Source organism: Calonectris borealis, chromosome 10 (genome assembly GCF_964195595.1).
Source record: "Calonectris borealis chromosome 10, bCalBor7.hap1.2, whole genome shotgun sequence".
NCBI lineage: Eukaryota > Metazoa > Chordata > Aves > Procellariiformes > Procellariidae > Calonectris > Calonectris borealis.
In genome coordinates this window covers 401,631-420,341 of record NC_134321.1, presented here as the reverse complement: position 1 = coordinate 420,341, position 18,711 = coordinate 401,631, and the positions used below count along the sequence as shown (strand labels likewise).

Genomic DNA, 18,711 nt, shown 5'->3' with positions numbered 1-18,711 from the left:
CTCTTTCCCTCTGCCCAACTAGGGTCTTGTTAGCTAGGTAGCATTGTTTAAGTATCATCTATGCTACAAATGGGAACAGGTTTATGATTAAAGAAAGCACACACATGACTCCAGTGAACTCATGACAAGTGTACCATCTTCACATTACAGGAATTAAATACCTTTACAGAATGAAGTGACCAGTAAGCAAGATTTTATTTATTCCACTTTATAGAGAAGATGACATTTTTTACTTCTGTGCAGCTATTTTTCATCAGGATTTTCTTTTTTTTTTTAGGTGATGTAAAAGAGAATTAAGTGAGATTTTAAGAAATACACAGAACAAGAATGGAAAAGTAAATACAACAAAACTCAGAGCCATATCAACAAACATTGCAGCATTCCCAAAGTATTTGGGTTCTATCTATGAGAGCACCCATATTTTTCAGAATGCGTATCAGGAAGCAATTCCAAATTAGAACAGAGGAACTGGAAGGCTCAGGTTAAGGAGGGTGAGGTATTATGTCCCGAAGCAGCACGCGTGCTCTGGATCATGCGAGAGAGGGGAGCTATGCTGAAGTGCATGAACTTCATTTCCACAGCTTTCCTCAGCCCCACGACAAAGGGTTCCCACCCCGCATGCACACACCACAGAGATACAAGTACCACTCCAAAGGAAAACATGAACATTGCTAGAACAGCTGATTGCCTCCCTTTTGCTCATATGCATAGGGGAGACTGCTGCTGCCATTTTCTTGCAATAGTGGTTTGTAAGCAGGCAAGCTACATTTAAAAACACCGAGTATATCAGATTTTCCATTCTCATGTTCCAAAGATTTTTAAAAGATTCATTTCTGTCCAGGTACATCAGGAACTTCAGCCACTCTTGATCCTTGCTCTTCTAAAAGCCTACCTTATAGTCACATTCCAGTGGGCCATGCTCCAGATGCAATCCAGAGATTGCTGGTCAACAGTCTCACTGTCTGTCCCCTTTTCTCCCCACTATATCCATCAGTTCATTACCACAAAGGAAAATCCTCTTGGGCAAAACCTGAATTTGAGGTCAGCTCAGCCACACTATAAATGCTGTACAAAGCTTCTCCACTAGACTCAAAATGCCCAAATTAGACAGCAGACAAAGGTGTATTTCCCCAAAGTGTGACACACATCTGTAGTACACATCTTTATTGCCTGCCAGAAAAATGGTGCAATATGCAAATATTAAAAAGCAGTTGAAAATGCACTAAACTTCACAGAAGGACAACTGGTCATGGAGGTCTCTGGATGGCCTAGCCCTCAAAGAAGGCCTTTCCTCACACGCATTTCATTTTCCTCTTTCAGACTCCAGTCTCCTCCCTTCTCTCTTAAGTGTGGAGGGGAGAAAGCCTGGACAGCCCCTTTTCTTCAAGTCACAGGGCATACCAGCTGAGGACGTGACAAACAGCAATGAGAACTGCTCTCACATCCATCTCTGAGACGACTACTTGGTTAGCAGAAGAGCCACCGTTCATAGAAAACACTTATCAATATGGCATGCTTCTCAGTAGGAAGAACAGCTACAGTTGCTGCTTCTCAGTAATCAAAGGACATGCCTACGAAAAATTGACTCTTAAATTTGTTCTCACACATAGCAGCTGTTGTAGCACAATGCAGTTACTATCAGACTAATAGTTCTCATTTTTCCAGTCACTCCTGCCAAGTGATCCAATTCATCTAGGCCAGTGGTTTCCAAACTTTGATTGTGCACCCCTATCAGTAAAAAATTTTTGAGCATGGACTGCCAATACATGTATATTTATTTATAAACTATATACATGTACTACTGAACTAATACATTATGTACATTATAAAACATACACAAAAACAGAAATTATAAAGGAAAAGAAAGATAAAACAAACATTATTTCAAAAAATTATTTTACTTATTAATGGTACAAAAAATATTTTCTTCCCACACTCCACTGGATTGTCTTGCGCACAGCCTACTTTGGAGATCACTGATCTAGGCGAAGGTGGTAATATTTCATGAGACCAGCTGACAGAGCTGAGAGAAAGGACACCTCACTCCAGGTCTTTTCCCATATTCCCATATCACTTACCTGGTATGCTTAGGCCTGTTCAATCTCCCCACTGATACACAAAGTAAAGGAACTACAGTTTTAAACCAACAAATCAGAGTTTGCTTCATAAACTTAAGTTGCTGGATTTGGGTACACACTCGGAAAACTTTCAACTTTCCCCAAAACTCTCCTGAAACAAAGATCATGAGCTCACTCACATGGAAAAGAGCCAGTAAGCAAATAAACCTCTTCTTGAGGCCTCTTAATGGCTCAATTGCAAAGTTAACCCATCCTAGGAGAGCGTATGCTTTTCCTAACTACGTTATTACTATTTCTATTCTTTTAACTGCTGGCAAGAAACAAAAACCTCAGACACAGCTCCAGGCAGACTCCTTCAATCCTTCTCCCAAGAGAAAACTTTACTCACTGCCTTAGAACGATATTGTAATTTATGCTAATACTTTGTAATTACCATCTATAAATGCAAGATATGCTAATTTCCGGATGACTATCAGGGAAATACATTGAAAGCATATTACATCGCCAAATACTTTGAAAAGTTTTCACTTGGAGTATTTCAAAGTAGGCTTCAAGGGGAGGAAAACAATGTACAACAAGGGAACAATCTTGCTGCAGAGGCAAGGTGAGGCAACCTCCGGATGACTGAGGAGATGTTATTCGGCCCCAATCCATCATCATCTAGCCAACATCAAAGAAACTGTAGTACATGAGAACAAATTCTCATAATGAAAAATCTACGTAAGCTTCGGGACCATGCTGTCTCAACAGCACCAAACACTAGCAGGATTGTTTCTCTTGATCCAAGACTCATGGTCAGACCCTCTTTAATTAAGAGCATACGAACCAGGAAGCATTGTAAAACTGATTTCTATCTTTATCAAAGGGTCTGTCCTCCAATGAACAAGCCTGCAAAGAATTTTAGGAAAATACAGGTTATACGCAAGTTAAATCAGAAACCTAGATTTTCAAAAAAAAGGAGTGCTTCAACTAAGTTGATCTGGGAAAGAAGAGAGATGGTGAGACAAACACTACTTCTGATATCATCAATAAGCAGATGTGCATAGCTTTGTCACAGAACAGAGACTGTTATTTCGGTGAACGCTTTTTCCATACAGGCTAGACAAACTAAGAGGGACAGCAGTGATCCCATATCAGCACAGTAGCCAGGCTGATCTAAATCAGATTCAGTCAACCTGGCATTGCAGTTCAATCACTGGCTGCAGCCAGTGTTCCCAGAGCCTCTCAACAGCCTAAAAGATCGACAGTGCCATTCACTCAAACTGGAATTCCTCACTTTTATAAAATACACAATAAAACAAGAGGGGAGGAAAAAAGGCATCTATGTAAATGCAAGGTTTTGTTGCAGGAACTAAATAACAGCTGCGCAGGAGGACTAGTCTGGCTGCTGCTCTTCCCATCACTCCTCGTTTGACTGTGGTGTGCCATCCAACCAGTCAAATGTGTTTCAAAAGTAGCTCTCTTTCACTGATCAAATACATATAAAATAAGCCACCTGCCATGTGAGAAAATGACTAATGCTTGCATCTTTTAAGCTCCTTGCTTCACCACTGAAGCAGCTTTTGAACACAGTAGTATTAGTGTTTGCTGAAACAAACTTGCTTTTAAAAACAAGATTCAAAAGGCTTAAGAAAACATACAAGGAGATGATAAAGACCAAAGGTAAATCTGAGTAACTTACTGCTGCTGCTGTGGCCTCCTCTCCACCTACATAGATAGAAGAAGCAATCTCCATCACGGACAAGTTTGTGGGAGCATCTGTAGTAGATGACGATCTAGGCCGACCTGACTGAATATCTTGGGCAGACCTCCTGTTGATCTGCGGGCTTCCTTTCGGGGCGTCTGCCTTGCCCCGCCTGCTGTGCAGGCTCGTCCCTCTCTTCATTTTAGGTGGCACTCTGATCTGCTGAAGCACCCGGTTCAGAGCTGTGGGGTGGGTGGAGACACCATCAATTTCAGCACAGACGCTTTGGCTTTCCAGATCCATCTCAGGCTCCAGATCAGCCTGAGCTTGCTGAACATCATGCGGAGAAACTGACGACCTCCTGCGCTGATGCTGGAAAAGGTGCTTCAAGCCTTGACCAATCACATTAATGTTCTCCAAAGCATTATGGGTTATTTTGGATAATTTTTGCTCTGATTCATGTTGTTTTTTGGTCTCTTGATCTTGGGATTTGCCTCCAGGATCAGGGTCATCACACAACTGTTCAGTGCCAGAGGGCTCCATTGATGACACCCAACAGGTTTATTGGACTACTCATACATATATACGTCCCCTGTCTTTAAAAGGCTTGTGTTTGTTTTAAAAATGCCAAGACTGTCAGCCAATTAGGTGTGCAATTGCTTCAAGAGTGACTACACATGCAGCTGTGCCACGGTGATCTCATGCTTATCTAATGTTAAACAAAAGAGTCATTATTATACATCCATGCAGAAAGTAGTGGGTTAAAAAATCCAATGCGCAAAACATGCCATTAACAAAACAAAATGCATCAGTTTTCCGAGCATCTCTCCATGTGGTATTAGTTGCATCTAGGCTGTACGCAGAAGCCAAAGCTTGTATGAGACAAGTCATTCATTGCCTAGGGGAAAAAGCCCAGCACAAAGGGTATAGGAAAGCAAGAAAGGTAAAAAAGCTGTTCAAAAGGGGGAGAAGCAAGGAGAAACCAGTTTTTATTAAGAACAAGCCCATAATAATACTGAACAGAACATGAGGTTAGACTTCTGAAGAGCATGTTAGTCTCTTTGGCAGAATTAATTTTGTTCCTTGACAAAGGTCTGATTTTGTGCTTCAAATGTAATGTCTGCTCTGCCTATCTGATTTTCCTGTAGAATGCCTAACTTCACGGTATTTAATATACGCAAGAAAACAGAACCTTTCCAAATCAGTTATGTATTTCCAAATAGTAAGAAATGGCTTATTACTGCCAACATCTGCTGATGGCACTGGAAACCAGATGTGAAAATCTGTCTTCAAGCAAGAACAGGCAAGTGAAATGGTTTCAATTGGCACAGCCTTGTCCATAGCTCTCAGAGAAAACAAAATGCCTTTTTAAAGGTAGATTAAGCAACCAATCTGAAAGGGAGCAGCACCGTGTATGTGTAGCTCAGTCTCTAGCAGAGAGAAAACACGCAGCTTTTCTCCAAGAGATCTCAACCTTATCTATCAGTTGGGCTCAGGCAGGAATTGGTTATAGGACATTGCAGCTGAGCACTTATATAGCAACATACTATGGAGAAGTACAGCAAAGGAATGAGGAAGGGAGAAAGGACACAGTATCTGAAAGAGTTTCACATCAGCACCATGAGATCACATGCTTGGAAGCTGATTGTTGTTTTCTTGTAGGAGAAAGCTTTGATTAGGCTTCTATAAATACAGAAACCAGATCACAGAGGTCTACCTCAATCTTGGCAGAAGCAGCCTGTGCTTTAAAAAAACATCTTATTTGAAATGCAACATATGTTTGGGATTTGAGAGCATTCATTTTTATCTTAAAACAGCTGCAGAAACATAACACATTGAGGTTACAATTAGAGCGCTCTCAATTTTGCGCATTGAAGCCTGACACAATGGGTTAAACATATTCCAAAATGCTTCCCAAACTGGTATCCAAAAATATCAGAAGAGCTGCCTCACACTTTTTTTTTCCCAAATGTCATTGCTATCAGCTGGAGGCAAGATGAAATTCAGTACTTACAGAGCAAAACACTGGAATCATACATAATTTTATCTCAGTACTTTAAACATGTTATAAGCATTGAGTCTAAATATATTGGCCAGTTTAATCAATAACACATTAAATGCAAAGTAATAAACTACATCCCAGAAAAATATATTTACCCATATTCATGCAGAAATTGTGGCAGAATCAAAAAAATGTGCAACCCACCTTATATTTTTACATATTTAACACTTTCTTAAATGACTTCAAGTACCTTTATGACTAGTATTACGCTTTGACTTTTGAGCTCGCTCTCTCTTAATATTTCTTTTTTCTCATCTAACAGGTTTTCCAGAAAGTTGAATTGCAGGTCTCCACTCAATTTAAGTTTTGGGGAAAAAAGGCAAAACTAGATTTTACTTTTCATCCAACAGACCAAATGGTTCAGTGAACAAACCTCAAGAGCCCCAAAATTATTTAGCATATAATACACAAACCTGACAGTTGATCCATAACTGCCTTTTACATTTTAGCTAATTGCCTCAGTATTCATTTTTCCAGTCAGGACTCACTAAGAACTGTAGTTCATATCAAAGATGCCCAATATACTCTCTAACCAGTATCTTTTTGATCTCCTGCACACTTTCTATACAGATTACCACTGGTAATACTGCTGATCTTAAAGAACACCACTTCAGTCTAACTAGAGTTCCATGCATTATCTGCTGGAAACCATTAACCTGCTTAAATTAGCCCTATGTCAATTTACAAACCACCCTGAAACAAATCAGCCTGCAGTTAGCTCAAACAAGTCATTGCTACCCTTGTGTATTCTGTGACTGATTTCTGAAATTACACTGACTCGTATCTTTAACAGGCTCCTATAGGGAGCTTTGCGGTCATCTGTCTGTTCATATTTCCATATGATGAGTCTGTTGTGAGCCTGAAAAGAGCTTTTCAAATTGCATATATGGTATGAAGATCCTTAAAACTACTTATTTGTCCTAGTATCTGCTTTTGGGGAAAAAACTACTCATAAATGTGAAGAATGTGAATCAGCAGAATTAATTAGCACATTTGCATTAGGATTCAAGTTTTGTGCTTGTTTTTTTCCCCACTTATAACAACCTTCAGTTTGAGGGAGGAAATGGAGTACTTTATAGCATGAAGTTCAAAAACATACATTTCTTATTCGTACGAGAATACAACACATTAGGGACAAAATTCACAAATCCATATACAGTCATACTGAGCAGATGTTATAACATTATTACATCCCAGAACATGCTAATATAGTCTTTCATTTGTGCAATTATTTCTATAATTGCAGCACTAAGAAACAAAACAGTTCAAAAGGAGAAACCGGCAAAAACAATATTAGATAACTGTGAATATATAAACTAGTACTTGCCTCCATCACTTGCCCTTTAGCATGGCTGACATACAGCAGTCCCTCCACTGAACAAAACTGCAAAAGAAATTGGGTATGAGATGCAATTCTTGGAAATGGGAGGAAAGATGTACAGAAACAACAAAGTGAGCATGGTTCCAACTTCCAGATTTTTTTTTTTTCCCATTTAAATGCAAGTGCCTCTGGAAGCTGGGCTATTTTAGTGTCTTTCAAATAACTGAAGGGATACAAATATAATTGAAGTTAAAATTGAATCTTACAGAGTTAATCAAGAATTTCTTGTCAAGGAACATCTTCTCTTGGGATTTATGGCCACCAGTATGCACTGAAAGCACAGATAGATTTCAGGGCTCTAGCCTGCAAGGTCAGACTGGTCCACACAGATTTTATTTTCTCCTCCTATTTAGTCGTTCAAATGTTCTGGGCGCAAGTCAAACAGCTTGTTCTTGTTTATCTGGAGTTCACCTAATAGGACGTGAGACTTGTGAGCACTTTGATCAGTTCATTTCACAAGAAAGCCTCTGTCACCTTGGCTGAACTGCTACTGTGCATAACAGCAACCTCTGCCAACAAAACCAACCCCTGTCCACTACAGCAATAATCCCTGCACAGCACCCTTCCGTAATGGCAGACTGCCTACAGGCTCCACCCATCTACACGGAGAGGTGGTAATGGACCCAGTCATGGCCTTCACACAGAATAAGCGTGAAAGATTCAAAGGTTTGAGTCCAACCTAGGCAAAGCACACCACGCCCAAGGACACCATCCTGGCTTTGCTCTCCTTTCCTAAAGGAGGCAACAGAGTATTTCAAGGGCATTTTGACGATCTGTTTAATGTTTCTACAACAAGCCCAAGGTAAGGCCAGATGCTTGCTAGAACACAACGGAGGATGACAAGAGGACAGCTGAGAGCAGATACGACGACTGCATTTCTCTAGCCAGACTCATATATTATTCTGAACCACAGCTAAATTACCCATATTTTCCAAAGATCATTAGTTACTCAACTAGTTCTTGGGGTGGGGGGGGGGAAGGGACACAAGCTTCAGAATACATTAGCACTCAGAAGAATACTACAAGACTCTGCTCAACTGAGGCATTTTGACTATTTTATTACACGCCAGATTCCCACCTCCAACACAACAGCAGACATAAAGAAAATGTTAATCAGAACCACTGAAGTGGGATGCTAGAATATGAAGAAAGTGATGACAGCAAATATGAAGAACTTAAAAAAAAATGAACAAATGCATTTTTGAAAAAGATCTTGACATAGAAGAAATTCTATTTCTACAATAGTTTGAGTGGAGAACTAGGCACAATGCGTGACGTATTGTTAACATATGAGGTGCCACTAACATAACTTCATAGCCATTCTACTTGTCTTTTTTCTTTTTTCAGTTTTAATGTTATTTTTTATTTATAAGAACTTTAAGAGCCTCTGCCAGTGAGGTCTTCATAGATATGCCCTACAGCACTATATGACCCTGTAGGTCAACAGATGCTTTTGATTCAAATAAATCCCAGCCTTTATACCACAGAGTCCGCTTTCCAGAGTGCCCACAGATGGGCTTTGAGATGTAAGGTCAGGAAAAATACTTGTATTTTCTCCCTTGTGAATCACAGCCTTCACTAACATACAAGTCAAATCTCCCATTTTCTGTCAGAAGCTCCATTTTTTTCTAAACTTTGAAAAGCTACTGCACAGGCTAGCTCCACTTTCCTGTACTTATGAAGAGCAGACACAATCTTAGCATCTTTTTTTTTTTTTGCATATGTAATGGCTCTATTGCAGAGCCATTTACTTTGCACGAATGCTACACATACATATTAGAGAGAACTTGAAGGGGTAGAAATAAATCAAGTATTGCTGGTGCTGTTTTGCTCTAGACAGCTAGATCGTGTATAAGGAGAAAAAGTTTCTTCCTACTCTCATTTTTCTTCATCAAATACTTCATAACATGAAAATTTCAAAAATTTGTCAAGTATCTAAGATCAAGATCTGAAGCCTGAAAAGACTTTGGCCAATTAGATTTTATTCAAGTAAACTTTATTCAAGTAAGTTTACTCTAGATGCATGAGTTTAATGAATTGCCTTCAAAACCACAGTTATTTGTAAACAAAATGAACTCTGAAGTTACCATTGAAACCCAGCTCAGAGCTGACTTATCTGCAATTGGAGTACTTGTTACAGATACCAACAGCACAGAACTGTAGAAACAGGGAAGAAAAATTATTTCCAACAAAAGAAAACAGAAAAAATTCTGCCTTTTTATAGAATATTTCAAATACCTATTATTTATGTTGTATTTGAGTACCTCAAACGCTTAACATTAATGTTGAAGTACAATTAGCTAAGGAACCCTGACATTTGTTTTATTCCATAAACATGTCAGTTTAATAGCTCATCATAGAGCTGTAGTCCACAGTTAGCAGGGATCTTAGGTAGGAGATGCTTCCCATTCCTCTTATTTGGCAAAAAAAAAGATTTTTCACTTGCTTCAGGATAAGAATTATTTTTATTAAGAAACAGCCCAGCTTAGTTTCAGAAATCCCAGATTATTTTCAGAGACTCATCCCAAAATGGGTTCTGTATCAAGGCAAACAGTTTAGCAAGACAGAGTAGATGGGCAATAGTTACACACTGGAAAGCCACATATTATGGGAACTGGGGACCCTAGCAAGTGATTTATATCCACAGGAGGATTAAGATATTTTAAAAGCATCATAGTTCAGCAGCAACAAGCAGCAGAGCAAATAAGGAGAGAAAGCTCAGAGTGTTCACAGCTAATCCTGTCAGAAAGAGGAACTCGTGAGAAACCGGAATTCAAAGGGGCTGCGGTTTGGAAAACATTCAAAGAGGAAGACAACAGTAATAGAGTAAATAATTTGACCCAAAAGAAACAATTGGATAGTGGCATGACTATCCAATACCTGGAGAAACAGTTATATTTAGGTATTATAATATATCAGAACAATTTTTTAGAAGTCAGAGTGGAGAACTAGGGCAAGAATGGAAGAAAAAGACGTACAAGAAATAATTAAACGCGAAGAATATAGGTAAGATGGCAGAATACAGGGAAAAAAAATTAAAGACCAGAAAACAATACTATTTTTAATGAAAAGGATACCTGTAGTTTTCAAGACAGAATTCCTCCTCCTCCAAAATTCACCCAAGAAAAGATTTCCTGGAATTCTAATGAAGTCCAAAAGAAGAAACAGAGAGAAGATATATAGAGAGAGATATATAGATAGATAAATACATAAAGCCCCTCACCTGGCCACAACCCTGACACTGACAGTATTCTATGCAAGAACATAAATGGAATATGGCTGAAAGAGCAAATTAAAAGACAAAACCAGAAAAACTCAGCATATTAAATAGCACAGCTGGGAAATGAAGGGAAAAAAACAGCTTCAAGTATGTGGAAAGCAAGCCAAATTTCTGTTTGAGGTTCTGCATCTAAGATTTTAGAAAAGGTGAACAGCCCAAAGCCAGCTACTTTTGATGAAACATAAGGAGTGGCAGGTGGCATGCCCAAGGAATTCACTGTATTAATCCACAGTGCTCCGGATAAGGAGTCCACGCCATTCAATACAGTGAGAAAGGCCACACTGCATGGAGAGAAATTGCCACTTTAAAGGAACAAGGCACACAGGGCAAAGCAAGAGATCTACAGCCTATTTTTAAGCCAACTGTACAGTGTTACAGGGCAAAACCAACATAGTAGAGTAACAATAGCTTTTACTGATTTCTGCCTAGTGATTTCCCTAAACCCTCCAACCTATTCCCAACATTATCCAGAAATCAAGAAGGAAGTCAGCTGAATGACACCAGCTCTGCTATCCTTGCTCTCCTCATACCACAGATTCAGCAGGAACACGATTTGGTGGCTGAAGTACAGGCTGAGAGACTAGACATCCTGGGCTAAACCAGCTTTGTCAGTCTTGTTAAAAGACCTTGAGCAAGTCAACCTCTGTGCCTAATATCTTCCTATATGCAAAATATTAATAATCCAGCTAGCTGAAGAAGGGGAGAAACACTGAGGGTAATACTGGTGAAGGTACTTCAATAAAACCCTTTATAATGGCGCAAAACACTTAGATTCCTTTGAAGGCAATGTGTACAGATATCAGTTAAGAATAACTCACATTTAGAATGCCAAGCTGCTGAATTTTACAAAGGTAGCCAACTGTATTCTTCTGGCAAAAGGGTTATTTAAGTCAAATGACACACGCATTATAAATCAATTCATCATTTAGTAGTCCCACAACTTACACAATAAACCACAGGTCATTTGTATGAATACCAAAGAACACAAAAATTTGCTCCAGCACATTGTTAATAAAATAACAGAGAGGCTGGCAGTGTGTTTATGTATGAATTATGCGATCATCACCAAGGAGCAACTTAACAAAATTTTTAAGATAGTCAAGGACAAAAATGGCACTATGTCTGAGCCCACACAAAACATGAGACATACAACCTCTCTCCTAGAATCCACACAAGCCTAAAATAGATCTAGACAGTCCATCCACTCGTTTGTTAGGGGTGAGTATGCTGCAAGGAAAAGGGGGTGGGAGCAGATCCCTGAGGTCACTCAAAAGGCATTAAGAATTGTCCTCCTCTTCTCTGGAGCAGAAGTGGGGAGGGGGAGTCACCTTTTCCCACGACTTCCCCATGCACATTAACAAATCATCATTTCAGAGGGTTCAGCAGCAGAACATTTTATGCTTTGGCACACCGAAATGCATTCACCATTTCTACCCTGCATCCATTAATGGTTCACATGCTCATACTGTGCAAGGATAGCATGTTCATAGACATACCGGAAGGTGATTTTTCAACATCAGCCTCTTCTCAGATCCACATCCTGTTGAAACAGTTCCTTCCCATAACTTTATATTTAATACTGCTGACCGACAAAACTAATGCACACAGTTTTTTGTTCCTGAAAGCTCAAATATTAATCCTGTAGATAAGAGACAATTGCACTCAAGTCACAGATGAGCAGATACCAAACACTCTCACAAGCGACAGATCCCTTTCTCCTTCCAATTACTTTTTAAGAAACATTTTCCTGAATACACCCACATCAGAATCAAGCATCTTCAATACCACCCATGGGCAACCTCTAAATTACTGCTGTCCTATAAGAAGCTCATTGATTGCTGTGAATATAAAGACCAATGGTTCTTCTGCGATGTCAGAAGTTCACAGTGTAAGGACCATAGACATAAATGTCAAAGATTAGGCAATTTTCCTTGTTTATTAGGAAACTGCAGTGGCTTAAGTTGAGTGACTGGTTTTCAGAAATGTTTCTACTGCTTTGCAGTACAATCAATTGCCACTGAAATCTTTTCCATCTCTCTTTGAACATTCCAGTAACTCAGTGTTTACACTGGTGTCTGAATCAAAGCTATGAAGTAGAGGTCAAGACTTCTCCAAAATTAAGAACCACGCAGGGGTGCCAATAGATAATCATTCAGATTTTGGTATATGCTATAAACATCACATGAAAATCAAAGCAAAATACTTCAGCTATATTTCTATAGCTTGCAACCTGTAAATTTATTAGAAGACTTTCAAGACTGTGCTGCTGCATCTAGAGCTGGTATTCCTTAATAGTCTGACTGTGGGGCAATATTACTGGTTCCACAGTTTAGCAGAGCTTCTTGTTCTTCCTTCTAGAAAGCACTGATTATCTTTAAAGCATCTCCTTCACCCCTCATGAATTTATTAGCTACATAAAGTATTTATAGGTTTACATTATCATAACAGGTGATTAGTCTGTGAATTTACCCTTGGAATGCTCCTACAGTATATATAGAACTACTGTTACTTCGCTATTTTTCAGATGAAAAAACAAACACAGAAAGATCAAGAAGCTGCCTTAAGGTTATGTAAGACTTTTGGAGCAGAGAACCAAACTTAAAATTTACCCTTGTAAGGTTAGTGTCATACCTACATGATCTCTCACTGCTGCCACGTTCTGATTTACTTATGAACAGGGAGTGTACAGTACCATATCTGGAACCTACCAAAATCACTTTAAAAATATCCTTTCCTGGAAAAGACTACACACAGGCTATTTTCCATCAAATTCATAAAACCAGTGCTTCAAGAAAGCTAAATCAAGGTTAAAAAAAGATTTAACTGGAGCCTTCTCATTTGCCGACATTCACAATTACATACATCATGCACATTTTCTAGAAATTTTTTTGTGATTGTACTTTAAAGTTCAGAGACCACACTAAAAATGCAGCCTGTAGGTATTTTGAAGAAAAATAAATTTGATGGATCTGGATATATACGAAGAATTCTTATAAAGACTGTCTGTTTTACTAGACATAAGAGGAAGCTTGCCTCCTAGCAAGTCTTTCTTTTTAAGAAGGTGGATTAAAAATTAGTAGTTTTACATTGTGTCCACCACAAGTATGTATACTGTGGAAGAAGTTACACAAGGCTGCAATTTACAACTGTGCAGTTTGCCAAGACATGACCGACAGCTGACACTTTCACTTGATTTAGTGATCTGTTTCAGAAAATCCACATCCTCACCTACTCTTCTTCAAAACCAAATTGAAAAGAAAGCCAAACTGCAGCATTTCCTCAAGAACATCTCTGCTCTTTGCTAAAGGGAAAAAAGTTGTAAGCATGTTTACACATTCTACAAACCAGTCAAGTGCATATTCTGAATTCAGAGCTTCACTGGAGGGCATCTGAAGGGACCATGTCCAGTCACAGTTCAAGCAGGGATCTGAGGCTGGCCTTTCGCAATACAAGAAGTATGTCAGAAATAGCAATTTAAAGAATTTCCAACCTCTTTTACCCCCTGTGGCTCATTTTCAGTCCCACAGCATGACATACCACCATTTTAGTTGTTGTAGGCACAGCTGTTTCTGGGGCTGTGATGTGAACCAAAACAAAAAAATTAACTCAGCTTTGAAGGAAAACAGGACTGGGGGAAGAATCTGACCACAGAGTTGGTTACAGCAACTTTGGGATAGGGTTAAAGGGAGGCAGTGCAGAGACAGGGCACAATTACTCCAAAATGGTGTTATCAAAAACCTCGTATCTGAAGCTATGGCCACAACAGCTGGAGAAACAGGAACTCGCATCAGCTTCAGCAAGGACTCATCAAAACAAAAATTATTTCATTTTTACAGTTCAAATACTGCATTTTGTAAACAGAGAAACTATCTTCCCTAAAGGGAAAGAGTGAAGAAGTATTACGCAAATATTGAAAATATCGGGTCTTCCACAAAGAAAAGAGCTCTGTATGTATGGAAATAAGGAACAAACAGACCAGGATTACAGGAGAGAGGTACTGGCTAACATTATCACTAGCAACAAGTCATTTTTCACTAGATGCCTGCATATACTCAGAATTTGAAGTCAGAGCTCACAACTGACTAGACAAGCAATGACAATCTGCATATTAGTTGTGGGGTTTTTAATAACAGGACTTAACTCTTTCCATTCCAGCATGCAGTGAAGTCATAAGCAATTGCAGTGTGATTATCAAAGGAAGAGCAGGGAAGAAAAAACGATGACACAGACCCAACAGGCCCAGGTGCACAGTCCAAAACAGGCAGCAATGGCTGGGTCCACCCCAGCTGCCTGGAAGCACACTGAGGCTAAGGGGAAAATCAAAGGGAAGCTAAAAGCCCCACAGCCCAGAGGATGGCAAAAGCGTGAAGATGAGTTAAGATATGTGATGTTTTGGGAAAATCCATAAGGCACAGAGAGAAAACGTGGTCATTGGCACAGTCTGCTCCCCTCTCAACTCAGAGATGGGGAAAGCTCCAGGCTTATGTGGACCATGACAAAAAAAAACCTGCTACAGCAATATACACTCGTGTGTGTCTGTCATTTGAAATGCAGCTTTAAGCGCTGACTCCTGTTTGTCAAAATAAGCCACAGTTCATTGTTTGAAGAAACCATTTTAAGCTGCTTTATCAGTTTTCACTATTGCAGGGATATATAGCAGCAGAAATATGTTCCAATTTCACAGCAGCAGATGCAATCATTTCATTAATGTGGTTAAGACCAGCTATGGAGATATTTCCTTCACAGGCAGGAGCCTATACTGAGCCTGTTCAGAGTAGCACAGCAACAATAAAAGCCTACCTTCAAATACCAAACTAATTCTATACATGCAAAGGTGAAAAGGAGTAATTCAGTTTCTTTTAGCTTCCCCCTCTTCAAAGAAACCTTTCACTGGAGCAGATTTAATTCCTTGAAGCATCTCAAATGTTCCTGTGGTCAGTTGCACTCCTACTATCCACTTTTGCTATTAACATTTGCATTATCTGGATCAGATTCTCCAGCCTCTAGAAAAATGCAACGTTACTAGGCCACGCCAAACATTTTGGCAGGACCTTCTCAGGAGAGGAACAGGCCAGGGGGAAGAGATCAAAGTTGCTCTTATCCTCATTGCCTGTCTGCCAGGAGATGCTGCCACTTTCAATGTGTCAAAGCTGACTCAAATGTCAGGAACAAGTGAACCACAAAGTAGAAATACAGGTATTTTCATTCCACTTCCAAGGGAAGACAAAAGGTTACACCACAACTATTTCAGGTATTACAGAGAGACTTTTAAGCATGCTAGTCATAAAAAAAGGGAAAAAAAAAAGAAGAGATGGCCTCTCATTTTAACTACTAGCAGATTCATTGTCCCGGTTCCGGCTGGGACAGGGTTAACTTTCTTCCCAGTAGCCTGGGGGGTGTGCTGTGTTTTGGGTTCGGTGTGAAAGGAGCATTGATGGCCCATTGATGCTTTGGCTGTTGCTGGGTGATGCTTGCACCAGGAGGAGGGAGCACAGCGGGGTGGTGGACCCAGCTGGCCAATGGGGTATTCTATACCATGTGACGTCATGCTCAGTATAAAAACCGGGGGGGGGGGGCGGCGGTCGGTGAGCAGCTGCGTTGTGCATTGCCTGTTTTGTGTATTCTGTTATTGTTGTTGTTCTCATTGTTATTATTACTGTTCTACTTAGTTTTATTTCCATTATTAAACTGTTTTTATCTCAACCCGGGAGCTTTCCTACTTGTGCCCTCCCGATTCTCTCCCCCATCCCACCGGGGGGGGGGGGGGGTGATCGAGCGGCTGCGTGGAGTTTATTTTTGCTGGCTGGGGTTAAACCACGACATTCATTTGCGACAATGCCAGCACAGAAGCTTGCAAGATTTAGCACCTCTAGTTGTAAAAGGAAGGTTTATTCCAGGCTTGGAGTTTTAAGAGGGTTAAAGCAAGTTAAATCAGCAGGCTTATAATGAAAGATACCATCTACCACCAACCCACACTATGTGCGATTTTAACATGTGCTTTCAGCCCTGAATTTTGGAAAGTATCATATTTACAATGACTCGTGAAAGAAGAAAGTAGAACTAACCTGGCACAGAGTGGTAAAATACTCCCCCTGATGACTCAAAACCAGTATTAATTCTCTGATCTTTCAGAAGTGTTGACTGAACTTACTGAGACTAAAAGATGGATCAAAGTTTTCATTCGGCTCAGTAAAATCACAATGCTTTTCCCATTGATTCAGGTGCTCTTGTTATTAGGTATATGAAAGCCTCCCACTGGTATTTAGCATCAAATGAGTTACAAAGTAGAAGTCTGACTTTAAACAATTTACAAAGACAAACTCAAACCACATTCAGTCCCAGAATGGTGAAAAAGTCTGCTAATCCAAAACACTGATAACCATCCCAATACCGCAGCCCAGATCTTTAACATGTCTGCTCTAAACAGCATACCTTAACCACTCTCTCCCCAGACATAAAACTTGGACTCAAAGCAGCAATATGCATCTCATGCGATAGTTCCCTCCATGCTGTTGAGAAGAATACCTGAAAAGCTCTACTGTCTGAAGACCACTGTCATTGGAAAATCTGCTTGCAGGCTGCAAGATCTGGAAGCTCATTCCATTAGTATTGCTTAAAATGTGACACAAAACAGGCAAGATAGACAAGTTCTGATCAGAGGTTAACAGGACTCACTAACAAACTGATGGCTTACATTACCACTTGCAAACTCTTTCACATTCATGATACGACAGTTTCATCCCTGCTCTTCAGAAGAAAACTGTCCTTCCTGATCTTTCTTCAAGTGAGCTAGTCCAGGGAGCTTTTAATTAAGTGCAACTCTTAAATTATATTAGCATAACAGTAATGGCCTTAATCTGGGGCTGGTTTGTTTAAATGGCTCTTTTCTTCTAATTAAGCATTAGCAAGTCCCTCCCTGCAGTGCTACAAACAAGATGTTCAGTTTGCCCTTTAAACACTGCTGGGAGTCCTTCACCCAACGCTTGACAGAGGCTGGGAGGACCTACCAGTAAAAGACTACCCTACACTCATTCCTAAGAATCTGCTACCAGTTGCCAACAGAAATAGCATACAGGCAAAATGTGTTTTCAGCTTGACTCATTATAGACACTTCTCCAAGTCTCAGGTAGCTCAAGCACAGCTTGAGACAAGGAACAATATAACTGAGTATGTATGTACCCTACCAGGTAGAAATAGTGGCAAACTAGTCCTTGTGCCTCAGGAACGCAGTCCAAGCAGTCACAAGTATCTGTCCTGAAGTACATGGGCATGCTGCCAGGCTTCTCTAGTGCTGAGGAAGGAACCCAACATAGCTGCAACTCCTCATGACAACACAACAGCATGCATTTGGAAATGGAGTCAGTGTTAGCTGTAGACGCAACTGTTACCACAGTTGCGGGAGTTGTGACTTCCCTCCTTTGTTCATCCCAAGCACGCTGAGGTTTATTTTATTGCTTGAGCACTAATATGGGAGCTTCTAGTGCAAGCTTTGATATACCAGAAGTATGATCACTGTTCGACATTTACTTTTAATCACCTTTCTTAGCACAGATAAAATGAATATTTCACTGCAAGGTCAGATACATTCAACTTGAGCTGACTAGTCTTGAGAAGGCTTTTAAAAGGAGTGAAAGCCTACACTTTTTGGACTTAAGCAATAAAAATACTGATGCCCTTTTGGTCCTTTTCTTCTAATAGATCTAATTACTTTTTAGAGAGAACACGCACAAATTGCACAAACACAGCACAGCTAAGTAGTCAGACACACAAATATGCTATCCACTTCCACAGGCAACTCCACAAAGACAGTAGTTAACTCAGTGATTTTGGTATAAAGAAATTGGGCTTGATGACTTGCTTGCCAATGGGAATCAAGCAGTCATACATTTAAAGCCTCAGCCAAAATCAGAATGTTTCCTCCCACACTCATGGCAGAGTCCACATGAAAAAAAATCCACAAAATCTTTACCCAAAGCAGCACAAAAAGGGAACAGATTTGTTTGAAATAACGCTGAAGTTTACCTACCACTGAGGAGATGCACGCTTATGACAAGAGCCAAAACCAAGCAAGACCAATGTTAATGGCTCCTTACAGAACCGTTGTTCAACTTGGGTGTCCACCAAAACTCCCAGGTTGCTTTCTGCAGACCTGCTTTCCAGCCGGTTGGGCCCCCAGCATGTATACAGGTATAAAGGGTGGCCCATATAGGGTATACCACCTGCTAC

At 40.0% G+C, this 18,711-nt stretch overlaps 1 protein-coding gene across 6 annotated transcripts in view; it reads right to left on the bottom strand.

Annotated features, from left to right (window-relative positions):
• TMCC1 (transmembrane and coiled-coil domain family 1) overlaps positions 1–18,711 on the bottom strand; it is a 125,937-nt gene that overhangs the window by 95,770 nt on the left and 11,456 nt on the right. For 2 of the 6 annotated variants that reach the window (XM_075158529.1, XM_075158530.1), the window contains one exon: positions 7,152–7,208. In XM_075158529.1, coding sequence (XP_075014630.1) covers positions 7,152–7,157 — 6 coding nt within the window. In that variant the 5' untranslated portion in view covers positions 7,158–7,208. Of the gene's footprint in view, positions 1–3,759; positions 4,472–7,151; positions 7,209–7,411; positions 7,617–18,711 lie in introns of those variants that run through there. The other 4 variants (XM_075158522.1, XM_075158525.1, XM_075158521.1 and 1 more) reach the window with 4 other exon arrangements.